The sequence below is a fragment of the Aegilops tauschii genome, chromosome 2, assembly GCF_002575655.3.
Source record: "Aegilops tauschii subsp. strangulata cultivar AL8/78 chromosome 2, Aet v6.0, whole genome shotgun sequence".
Lineage (NCBI taxonomy): Eukaryota > Viridiplantae > Streptophyta > Magnoliopsida > Poales > Poaceae > Aegilops > Aegilops tauschii.
In genome coordinates, this window is record NC_053036.3 from 162,035,416 (window position 1) to 162,047,827 (window position 12,412).

Here is a 12,412-nt window from a genome sequence, read left to right on the forward strand (position 1 = left end):
TCATGTGTTTGAAAAATGTTCAACATGTATAAAAAATGTTTTACACGTATACAAAAATGTACATTGTGTATGAAAAGGTATACGTATTGTAAAAAAATTATCATGTATTTACAAAATGGTAAACATGTCTAGAAAAGGTTCCTGATGTATATGATAAAATGTACAACGTGTATGAAAAAAAGAAATAGAGAAAGAAAGAAGAGAAGCGAAGAAACCGTTGAAAACCGAAGAAAGAAAGAAACAACCCCCCCCCCCCCCCCCCCCCCCACCAATGGTAAAATAGAAAAGAAAAACAAGAGAGGAAAAAAAAGGAAAAGAAATGTAAGCCAGAGGCGCTGCAGTATTTGACTGGCTCATTTACAAATGGCAAGAGGCAAGACTAATATCTGGCTGACATTCCCCACAACAAAATGCCATGTCTTTTTAGAGCAGTTCATGTATAAATTCATTTTTAGAAAATAATTGAGAATATATGTATCAGAAATTGCCATGGCCAGTTCATTTTTAGAACAATTTATAGAACAGTTCATGTACTATAAAATTGCCATGGCCAGTTAATGTATAAATTGGCACGGTCAATTCATATATAAATTGCCATAGCCCGTCATTTCATGTATAAAATTCCATGCATTTCCAGGATATAATCGGAATACTTGCCATCTGAACTAGGTGGCATGCAAAAAATAAATAAATCAGAAAACATGACAAAATTGACATTGTGATCCCATGGCAGTTTCTACATGAATTTTTCCACTTCAAAAGTGCACTCATGTTTATACACAACATCACCCTGGAAACGGCAGACAGATAACATTTCTGTTAATTTTAGATTTTGGTTGCCATGTTTGGCTATTGGAGCCTCCAAACCTTTTCTGTCAGAGTGTCGGTGTTTAATAAAGTCCGGTGGAGTTCCGCTGAAAAAAAAACAGACACAAAATTTTCTAAATCTAAAAAAAAAACGCAGAAAACGTCCTGAAAAACCAGACGCAAAGCGCACGCCATCTTCCAAAATCTCCGAAACGCAAAAGGCAATGCGATCGACCCATCCCGTAGCCAACCCTAGCCGCGGGCGGTCCCAGCCATAGCCACCGCGGCCCCCGACCTCCGCTTCCCCGAGTCGCGAACCACCGGTCGGCTTCGACCACCGCTCTGCCGCCGCCCCATCAAGCATCCAGGCACGCTGCGCAACCGAGGGTTGTATTTGGGTGAGTAGCTGCTGCCTTTCGCCGGCCTGTTTTCCGGTACGATGTTGTTAGCCTGACGCCTGGGTTGTTGGGTTTTGAGCACTTCCGCACCGAATTTCTTGTGGTGGATTACGTTTGGCAGCAATCCCCCTTGGGATGAATTCGTCTGACACATCAAAATGTCGAGAAGTTGATGCGTGACAAACCAAATGCTGTAGTGCCCGTCAAAAAAAAATGCTGTAGTATACAGTATTGGTCCTCCAGACTGATCATATTGGGAATTTACTACGTTGGGCACCCATAATTTGCAGACCAATTTTAGCAGCCAGTGCAGTCACATAACCTGAATATTCTGGGGAAACCACCCAATCCAGCTAACCAGACAAATATTACTAACTGAACTAATTACTCAGCAATCAACTGTTTTTTAAGGCTTTCCTGAACTCCTGTCAAGCTCTCAGCTATTGTGACCCAGAGTCCCTGAGTATTATGTTTGGTTAATCACCAAAAGCAGCCTTGCTAATTTTTGGTTATGACCAAAATGTTGGCTTTTGCTTGGATGACTGCCGAAATTTTGGCATGTGCGTGCTCCATAGCCAACTCTAGTCCATTTTTCTTGCCAACATTAGCCAAAAAATGGGCAACCAAAACTTTAGCCAAAATATTGGTACTAAATGTTTGGTGCGGTTGGCTTGAGCTCAAATCGAACATATACTACCCAAGGTACTACCGTCTCTCCCCTAGCAAATCCAACTCATTAGCAACTTAGTATATGAGATTAGATATTGCCGTTGTCTCCTTGTTGTAAATTCTAATGTTACTTGTAGCAGTTGTAACTTCTAACCATCCCATTCTCTTCACTAGGACAGGATTCCAATTTTTATTTATCCACATCACTACGTTGTTAAATTTGGCGCAGTGGCAGTCTATCAAGCCTGCAGTAGCAGTCAAGTTAAAAAAATTGAAGAGTTGGAATCAGAAAGAGTAGTGTGGTAAAGTTTAAGATAGGGAGAGTTTTGTTCACCTAAGCCCATTCTAAGTGGCTGCAGCTGTGCTGCCTGCATCTTGTTTGGATCAATCGATGAATAATCAAAGCTCTTGGTAAGCCTCGTAGCCTCTTCGACCTCTGGGATGAGAACATGCTGGCTGTTACACTAGGGCGAGTTCCCTATCCTTTGTTATTGGACTCATCTGCCCAAGCACATAACTCTGTACTTCAGCACTATTTTGCTTCCTTCTTTACTTGATTCCCCAACTTGGAGCCTGAAATGCCTGTGCACCTCATCCTCGACTGCCCCGATCACGAAAAGTGACTGGTCCGATATGGTCTGAGCAGCCAGACCCCTCTGCTGCAGCCTGGTGGGAATTTGTCTTGAACTCGCTTGACTGGCTTCATATTCAAAATGTTGCGTTTGTTTGCTGGCATATTTGGAAGGAGAGGTGCAGGCGTATCTTTGACCAGACCACCTGCTCTGAAGCTCAGCTAGTCGAGAAGATCAAGCATGATTATCCTTGCTGCGTGGCTTAGCTTTATTTGGGATGGAACTGTGCATGGCGATGAACCCTTGGTTTGCGAGTAATCTTCTTTGATCCTTTTTTTCTCTCACCTGGGGCTCCAGGTGCTTATTTGTTCTCTGTCACAACTATTATTGTCCTCTGAAATGAATCAGCAGTACCCCTGCCTTCTTAAAAAATCCCCCAACCTGGACTAGTCCACTTCGTTTGAGGAAGAAGAATTTGAGGGAGTACAATGCCGAATCTATTTTCATTGAAAGTAGAAGAGGCAGCACCTAGTTATTCCTTTTGGAATCCATTTGAGATACTCATCACTTGTTTCACAGGCATCTAAAACCCTGACAAATCAACTGAACTTTGTAAGTGAAGTGTGAGGCCGGATGGATGTAATAATTTTTTAACTTTGAGTCTTCACTAGAAGGTATCCCCAGGGCCTTATTGTATAATCTAAAGGCTTAGGATGTAGTTGCCATCCTTGTAAAATCTGGGATAAAATCTAAAGTTGTACTTCCGATTTTCCTCTACCTTTAACATTTGAAATTCCAACTATTATGTATTAAGAGTAACAAATGAGAAAATTCTAGCATTTGTAAGAAATCAAGTTATTGGATTTTTCACTTTTTCGCGGTGTGCTTGAAATTTTATTCATAAGTTGTCCGTGAAGTACATCTAGCATAAATAAAATCTATATGTTGTGACTTTTATTAGTTTCAGTGCATGGTGATTGCACCCTAGCCTTTGGTGCATTATATACATTCTGGAGGTGTTAATAGTGTTGTGTAATGATAAATGGAGAACAATTTAATTCTGCATGTTATTGAACTGTTGAATTGCTGTTTAATTGATAGATGCTGCTGAGTGCAGGATGGACACCAAACGTGGGAGGAGCCGTAGTCCAGTGGAAATCAAGGATGGCCACTCTAAGGGGAGTGAGAATGGAAGGAAAGACAACTCAGCTCTACAGAATGACTCTAGCCATGCCAGACCAGGCAGAGTTCATGAATTTGTTAGGCATTCTGATAGGCATTCCTATGGAGCACCTCGTGAATCCAGGAGGCATGATGATTATAGGAGGTATCATAATAAGCGAGCTGATGATAATGACAGGAGCCATTCTAGAACTTCTCGGTCAGATCGGGAATCAAGGGCTGACACTTACTATTATCCTTCAAAGCGAGATGACACATCTGATAGATCACATGGTGATTGGAGAAATGTTGACAGCAAGTATGGCGGCAAATCTGTCAAGGGAGAGCAGAGGACTAAGAATCAGGAAAAACATGGGCCCCCACGTGAATACCCTAGACATGGTGGCACAGAGTATGACAAAGATGCTGATTTAAGAAAGGAAACCAACTCTACCAGAAGGCATCCAGAAGAAAAGGAAAGTAAAAACAAGGAGAAGTTCAAGCAGGAGGATGCTCTAAAGAAGAGAAGCGGCAAGGAAATTGAGAAAAGCAGCTGTGCAGCAGAACCTGAGCTAGAAACTAGGGAGAAGAGAAGAAGCTTATTCAGTTCTGTTGGTCCAGGTGTTGAAAATGCACAGCACATGGAAATGGATACCTCAGGAGGTTGGTTAATATATATTTTTGTTTTCCTTTGTTATTAATTCTGAACACACCGCTGCATTATTCTATTATTAAGATGAGATTATGGACTTCTTGACCTTAAACAAAATTTTGGTTAATTCTGCATCAGGAAATAAAGACGAAACCATGAATGATCTGAATGCTGCAAAAGTTGCAGCAATGAAAGCTGCTGAATCAGGTGAGTTGCCTCAGTTTGTTGTCAATATTTTTTTCTTCCATCGTTGCATTATCTCAAGGATTTATGTCCTCATTAGCTGCTTTAGTTTCTTCTGTGTTTTTTTCTAAAATTTGATGGAGGCACCTATTAAAGATGCGGCTTTGTGCGATGGGTATAGTATATTTGTTGGACTGAACTTCTCCCTGATAGCACAAGAATTTTTGTTCCATGATGGTCCAATTGTATGACTACGATGTTAATCTCTTCCATGACAGATCAGAGCTATGCAATGTTTTGCATGATTGACCCCTCCTTACATGCTCAATTGCAGTGAAGAAGAACATTCTAGGATTTGGGGTTGGAACCGGGCGGTTATCCACCGACCAGAAGAAAAAGCTGCTTTGGGGCAATAAAAAGAGTAACCCTACAGAGGTATATCACGGATAGCATATATTTGTTATTTTGCCTCTTTCCTTCCATTATTCCTGCATTACCATACTTTGGCTTCATATTTTTTACCTTCATTCTAATGCCTCAGACAAGCACTCACTGGGATTCGAATCTGTTTTCTGATCGGGAGCGCCAAGAGAAATTCAACAAACTCATGGTAATTCCTTGAAGATGTATTTTATAATACAATTCTGACCTGAATTCAGCTGAGCAACAACAATTACTCTGCAATGCACTAACACTTTCTTAGAGCCTGAGGGTGCCTTGGTGGCTATGGCCTATTGTAGGGTGTGAAGAGCAATGCCTCTGCCTCGGTTCAAGAGAACAAGGCTGTCAACAAGGGGGAAGGTCCGGCGGAAGTCAAGAAACAGGAGGAGCTCGACACCGATCTGGAGAAACTCTACGTAGCAGGCCTGCGCCGGAGGGATGGCCGAACTGTTGGCCTCGGCCTGTAGGGAGCTCTGGATGTGAGTGTGGCAGCAACCAAGATCTGAAGTGCCTGTTATGTGGTATACAGTTCATTGGCTCTTTTATCCTTGCATGTGGAAATTTGATTGTCAGTTTTGCATCAAAAGCTGTAGAATTGGGTTATTGTGATCATCTTGTGGCTCATGAACATCTATTATGTCTGATTCACACTGTATAGTGCGATGGCATAGCTTGTCACCCAGAAGGACTTCTGCACTTAGATTTCTGCTTTGCTTGCCCTTTGACCATAAACAAGACAGCGGGTACTTCGATTGCGCAGGGCAACAATATTCTGTTATATATTTTTCTTTGTTGGATCCCAAAGCTACACATTTTTTCTTATTCGCTTAATTAAGAGATGATCTTGAGTGCTTAAAAAATTGCTACCTCTGCATAAGAAAAAAAATGCACATCAACATGCAAACATGCATAAGGATTTTCATTCTATTATGATATTTATATTATATAATAAATAATCAAACACCATAAATCATATTATTTTCAGTTGTTAATTATCGTATTATTACTCCAAATATTTATGTTCCATGCAACCAATTCTCAGTTAAATATATTGAAAACATTACCGTGCAACCAATTCTCAGTTAACTATATTGAAACATTACCATAGCAACGTGCGGGGTATAATCTACCCTCTGTAAACTAATGTTAGACGAATCAAACTGCAAAAATGCCTGTCTTATATTAGTGTACAGAGCCATGGTTGTATGTTGTGGTGTGACTTTTTTCATGCATGTTGAATGATAAGGTGGCATTTTTGCATATTGAGAGAAATAGATTAGTGGGTGTTAACTATTTAGATATAGAAGATTAATTTCCTCCATTGCCCACTTTTTAAAAAATCTTGAAAACTTTGAATTTGAACTAAAGAATTTTATTATTCAATATTCAGTTGGAGTGAATTCACAATCATTCAGAAAAAATTACAATTCACAAAAGATATACATATTTCCGAATTAAAATCTGAACACCATATGATTTTATAAGCATGTAATCATCAATTGCTGGACCTAAAACAAAACATATGACACTTTTATCATCACTCCAAGAGAACGCACACAGCTAAGAAAATGACGTTTTCGCTACTACCGTAAACGACTGCCCCGGGCAAATTCTTTTTCACAATACCTACATGTAAGTCGATTAAATTTGCAATTTGGTTAAGTTGATTTTGTGAGAGGACGAAACGGTTGGACAAAGAGAGCAGGATTAAGAAGAAAGAAGGACGACTGTTGAATCTTAATCTAATGATCCAAAAAAATCAACTTCATCCAAAATAATTTTTCAAGCGACTTTAAGCCGGTCCGTTTTGAAAGGAAGGAAAGCTACAAAAGTCACCTTCTCAGCAAGCTCATATCAGCACGGGTGAACGGTAAAATCATTTTTTTTTTGAAAACGAATTCACAAAACCTGTTTTTTTGTGTGGAAAACATTGACAAATGTTCTAAGAGCTTGAAAACTTTCATCATGAAATCACATTTGTGGAAGATGTTACAAAAAAATCAGTGCTCTAAAATGTTTTTGCAAGTAGCATTTTCAGAGTATCATTTTTTTTTGCCACGCGTTCCAGGAACATGATTTCATAATGAAATTTTGCAAGCTCTTAGAAAGTTTGTCACAAAAAAATTCAGATTTTTTTTTTCTTTAATTTGTTTTCGATTTTACTGTTACTATTCTTATAGCAAACGCGCTTGATTCTTTTGTCGGCCGTCTGGGATTTATGCTTACGCGGTTCAGATGCCACGAGTGGTTGATATTCCAGCACACAAGCAAAACGAAGACTCGCTGCTTCTTCTCCGTTTCAATACTCCACTGCGCGCCGAACCCGGAAGCCCTCCTCCTCGCCGCCGGAGCGGAGCGGTTCCCAGACCTGGAATTTCGCTGTGGTGAGTTATTAGGTTCCTCGCCGATAAGATCTTACCATGCCCACTCCGTCTTTTTATCTAGGAATACATATTTTTCTCGCTTCCGTAGTTCGGTTTGGATCTGCTGCTAGCGCTAGCTAGCTACCTGCCGATTTTATGGTCGCTTGCTGGACGCTGTACTGCAAGAACGAAGGAAATTTTCTGACACTCCCTGCATTTGCATGATTAGCTAATTCCCTCCCCAAAAGAGGACCAGATTCGTTCCTCGTGTTATCTTTACCAATCAGCATGTACAACCTGAAATGAAACCAGCCTACATAACCTGTGTCATCTGACTGCCCCCTGTTGCATCTACTTACTGACCGAGGGTTTGTACCGGCTACCAAATGAGCCCGCGTAGGGAAGATGGTATGCCATCTCGTGGATAGAATTGGGTTCGGCGATAGCTTAGAAACAGTATAGATCGGTGGTACTTCTTTCTGCACAGCATAGGAGCTTATGTACTTATTCGTCCTAGATATGTTATCAATGAGAAATATGTAGTACTCAAATTGGAAGAATGTCTTTTCTTTCTGCACCAGCAAGACTCAATCGCTGCCTTTTCTTGTCCAAGTTAGTGAATTAATGTGCTTTACAGATGTACTCGAGTACTCGCAGTAGCATCGTGCAAACCCTAATAGTAGATACTAAAAATGACATGAAAAGCCACATGAACATAATTTACCTGAAGCACCTTTTTGTGCCGAGAGTAAACAAAGCACCGAGTAAGTTCAGGTTGGCGGGTTCCGCAATCTTTTAAAATTTTAGGCTAGTGAACCTTTTGGGTTATCAAAAAAACTAGCCAATGAAATATCACTTACAATTTATTAGCTTCCGTGGTACCATCCAAAAAATTGAAATATGAGCTAGCTAAGATGACTTTGTTGATCGGTGGGCTGTATGTGCAAACGTACATATGATTCATGGACCTGCTAATGTTTCTCTTGCAATGCACTTCCTTGGGGCCTATCTACATATCTTCAGTCTAACTGATTGTTTACTTCAATCCTTCTGGTAAATTCATCCAAGATACTTTATTGGCTCTCATCTCCTTGCTTGTTTGCCTTTCTGGCTTAGGACATTTTCTTCACCCTTGAAAGAAGCCAACCAGTGAAAATCCATAGTACCATGGCAGAGGGGGTTGTCGGCATGCTGATTCTGAAGCTTGGTTCAGCCTTGGCCATAGAAGCAATCAAGGTTGGTACAGGGAAGCTATGCCGTCAAGCTAAAGCTTCTTCTGTTGTCAGGCTGTTTGGTCAGATCCGTGATATCAAGGAGGAGCTGGAGAGCATGCAGTCGTTTCTACAAGAAGCCGAGAGGTTCAAGGATACTGACAATACCACTGCCAGCTTCATCAACAAGATCCGAGGCCTTGCTTTCGAGATTGAGGACGTTGTTGACGAGTTCACCTACAAGTTAGAGGACAAGCATGGTGGCTTTTCTGTGAAGATCAAGCGGCGGTTTAAGCGAATCAGGACCTGGCGCCGTCTGTCACTGAAACTGAGAGACATCAAACTGAAATTAGAGAATGTTGATAGGAGAAAGGCCCGGTATGACATGAGAGGAATTGCAATAGAAGCTAGAAACAGTGACGCTCATTGCAGGTCTACAGATCAGACTTCATACTTCCCAATAGAAGAAAATCTTGTCGGCATTGATGAGAGTAAGAATTTGCTGATTAATTGGTTGACAAGCGATTTCCAACAGGAGAATGTAATTAGCACAGTATGGGGGATGGGAGGAGTAGGCAAGACCACTTTGGTTGCCCATGTTTACAACACTCTGAAGATAGACTTCGACTGTGCTGCATGGATAACTGTATCAAAATCATACCAGGTTCAGGACTTGTTAAAGCAGATTATCAGGGAGTTACAGAAGAGTGACTTGAAGGGTGAACTTCGCGTTGATATTGTTGACATGGAAAAGAGAAGCCTAGTTGAGATCATCCGTGATTTCTTGCGTGGCAAGAAGTACCTTCTGGTTCTAGATGATGTCTGGGGTATTGACATCTGGTTCAAGATAAGAGATGCTTTCCCTACTAACAGCACCAGCCGGTTTGTAATCACGTCAAGAATCCATGATGTAGCGTTGCTGGCTACTGGAAATTGCATGGTTGAATTGAAACCACTAGAAGCGCACCACTCATGGGAATTGTTCTGTAAAGAGGCGTTTTGGAAAAATGAAAACAGAATATGTCCGGAGGAGCTACAGTTTTTGGCACAAAGATTTGTGGACAAGTGTAATGGCTTGCCCATTGCTATTGCATGCATAGGTCGTTTACTGTCCTGCAAAAGCCAAACTCATTCTGAATGGGAAAAATTGTACAAGGAATTAGAAGTGCAGTTGACAAACAATGCGATTCTTGATGTTAACATAGTTCTAATGGTCAGTTTGGGGGATCTTCCATATATTTTGAAGAACTGCTTTCTTCATTGTATTGTATTTCCAGAGGATTATTTGATCAAAAGGAAAAGACTGATTAGACATTGGGTGACAGCAGGATTCATCAGGGAAACAGAGCACAAAACAATGGAGGAAGTGGCAGAGGGCTATTTGTATGAACTTGTAAATCGAAGCCTATTGCAGGTAGTGGAGAGGAATGAAAGTGGACGTGTGCGGAGTTGCCGAATGCATGATATCATTCGCCTTCTTGCTCTGGCTAAATCAAATGAGGAAAGGTTCTGTAGAGTTCATGATGGCTCAGTGAGTTCTTCAGCAGAAAATACACGCCGCCTATCAATCCAAAGTGCCAATATTGAGCAGTTGACTCTTTCAAGTGAAGTTCAGCTCCGTTCAATCTATGTTTTTGACAATGGTCTGACAATTGATTCACTGAAGTCTTTCTTGAAATCTTTCAAGTTGCTATCAACTTTAGATCTACAAGGTTCCAAAATTAGGAGGCTACCAAATGAGATTTTCAACATGTTTAATCTGCGGTTTCTGGGTCTTAGAGATACCGAGGTTGAGGATATTCCGAAAACAGTTGGAAGACTACAGAAATTGGAAGTTTTGGATGCTTACAATGCTAAGCTGTTGAGTTTGCCGGAGAGTGTGGCAACACTTAGGAAGTTGAGATATCTATATGTTGCTACTGATCCAAAGACAAATATTAAAGGAGTTGTTGCCTGGACTGGAATCCAGGTGCCTAACGGAATAAGGCACTTGACAGACTTGCAAGCCTTGCAACTTGTTGAGGCAAGCTCAGAGACTTTGTGTCATCTTGGTGCTTTGACAGAGTTGAGAACTTTGTCCATCACCAAAGTGCAGAGAGAACAGTGTGCTGATTTGTGCAATGCTATCATGAATATGACCCACCTTGTCAGTCTTGCAATTATGGCTATAAATGAGAAAGAAACACTGGAACTGGAAGAGCTCTGCTTACCTCCTACGCTCTCGAAGCTTGAAATAGGAGGGCAACTAGATAGGAAACGGATGCCTCAGATTGTCTCGTCCTTCTCAGGCCATGAAAACATTACCTTGTTGGCCTTAGCCTTCTCCAAACTTGATGAAGACTCATTTTCATGCCTGCTGGTGTTACATGGTCTACGTGCACTTTGGCTTGATAAGGCCTATGAAGGGAAGAGTCTGCACTTCAATGCCATGGCATTTCCAAAACTGCGACTGCTATCAATCTCAGATGCACCGCAGCTCAATGATGTTGTAGTAGAAGAAAGTGCATTGCAAAGCCTTGTTCACCTATCTCTCACAGATTGTCCAGAGCTAAAGGCCCTCCCTGATGGCATTGAGCATCTTAGAACACTAGAGAAATTATATCTGCGAGGAGTTTCCAAAGATCTCACAAAGAAGCTTCAGAACAAAGAAAAAACAAATGAATGCAATGATTATCTTAAGAAGATCAATCACGTCCGAAGGGTAACTGTTTATCCATGAAGCACTTGGGGTATGATCCAGTGTTCCAGTATATATCGTCAACTCAAGTACCTCTGAGCTCTCGCTCAAACTGAAAATTTTACTTGTCTTGTAGAATGAGAGATCAACGACACTTGAGAGATGTCCATGTGGTAACATGCAGCCCTCCTGAATAGTTTGGAGAAAGGAGGAGGCTCTATAGAAGAGTAAGTGGCAAGGAAATGTTGAAAAGCATCTGTGTACACTGTATAGAACCTGAGTTAGAAACAAGGGAGAAGAGGAGAGCCTTATTCGGTTTTGTTGGCTGAGATGTTGAAAATGCACAACACATCGAAATGGATACCTCAGCAGGTTGGTTGTTGTTTTTCTATTTTATTTTTTTATTAATTCTGAAAATACTGCCACACTATGGACTTCTTGACCCTAAACAAAGTTTTGTATAACTCTGCATCAGGAATCAAAGAGGGAACCATAAATGATCTCAATGCAGCAAAAGTTTCAGCAATGAAAGCTGCTGAAATAGGCGAGTGTTGCCTCAGTTTATTATCATCACTATTTTTTTCCTTCCGTAGTGGCACTATCTCAAGGATTTGCGTACTCATCAGCGGGTTCAGTTTCTTCTTCTGCGCTTTATCTAAAATTTACCACCTATTAAAAATGTGGCTTTCTGTGAGATAAGTGCGGATAGTAAATTTGTCAGGCTGAACATTTCCCATCTTACCACAGCAAACTTATTTTCATTTGAGTTGTTTCAATTCCATTATGTATGCATACAATTCGACTTGCAAGAGAATGCCAAAAAACTAAAAGGCGGGTTTTATAGGACGGTGATTCGACTTGTAATGTTCTATGGCACCGAGTGTTGGCTGTTGAGATGGATGTGTGGCCATACAAGGAAGGATCGAGCCAGTAATGATGATATACAGTCAGGATAGAGTTGGGGTAGGACCAACTGAAGAGAAGCTTGTCCAATATCGTCTGAGATGGTTTAGTCATATACAAAGCAGGCCTCCAGAAACTCCAGTGCGTAGCAGACGCCTAAAGTGTGTTGCTAATGTCACGTGAGGTCGGGATAGACTAAACTTCACATGGGAGGAGTCCGTAAAAAGAGACCTGAAAGATTGAAATATCACCAAAGAACTAGTCATGGACAAGGGTGCATGATCCACGTGCGAGAACCATGAGCTGGTTGCAAGATCTCACGGGTTTCAGGTCTGTTGTTTTTTGCAGGATTGGATTCGTACAATTTTTTTCTAA

General features: G+C 41.0%; 2 protein-coding genes across 3 annotated transcripts; both read left to right on the plus strand.

Moving 5' to 3' along the window:
- The first annotated feature begins 974 nt into the window (after positions 1-974).
- Positions 975-5,680, plus strand: LOC109780877 (uncharacterized). Of its 2 annotated transcripts, none has more exons than XM_020339477.4 (6): positions 975-1,205; positions 3,564-4,270; positions 4,398-4,466; positions 4,777-4,877; positions 4,984-5,052; positions 5,183-5,680. In XM_020339477.4, the coding sequence occupies exons 2-6, from the start codon at positions 3,565-3,567 to the stop codon at positions 5,348-5,350; spliced, it is 1,113 nt and encodes a 370-aa protein (XP_020195066.1). In that variant the 5' UTR covers positions 975-1,205; position 3,564; the 3' UTR covers positions 5,351-5,680. The 2 variants fall into 2 exon arrangements, with proteins under 2 accessions (XP_020195066.1, XP_020195057.1); XM_020339468.4 differs by having other exon boundaries at positions 983-1,205; positions 5,146-5,680.
- Positions 5,681-7,090: 1,410 nt separating this feature from the next.
- On the plus strand, positions 7,091-11,502 carry LOC109780890 (disease resistance protein RPM1). Its single transcript, XM_073508262.1, is given in 3 exon segments — positions 7,091-7,267; positions 8,363-11,107; positions 11,109-11,502. Coding segments are annotated over 2 exon segments (2,748 nt in total). The 5' UTR covers positions 7,091-7,267; positions 8,363-8,413; the 3' UTR covers positions 11,163-11,502.
- The last annotated feature ends 910 nt before the right edge of the window (positions 11,503-12,412 follow it).

What these genes read in the sequence shown, in the direction of transcription:
- LOC109780877 (XM_020339468.4), top strand. Translation starts at nt 3,565, where the DNA reads ATGGACACCAAACGTGGGAGGAGCCGTAGTCCAGTGGAAATCAAGGAT. An exon ending in AATGAAAGCTGCTGAATCAG is followed by an intron (nt 4,467 to 4,776) that starts GTGAGTTGCCTC and finishes GCTCAATTGCAG; the next exon opens with TGAAGAAGAACATTCTAGGA. An exon ending in AAAAGAGTAACCCTACAGAG is followed by an intron (nt 4,878 to 4,983) that starts GTATATCACGGA and finishes CTAATGCCTCAG; the next exon opens with ACAAGCACTCACTGGGATTC.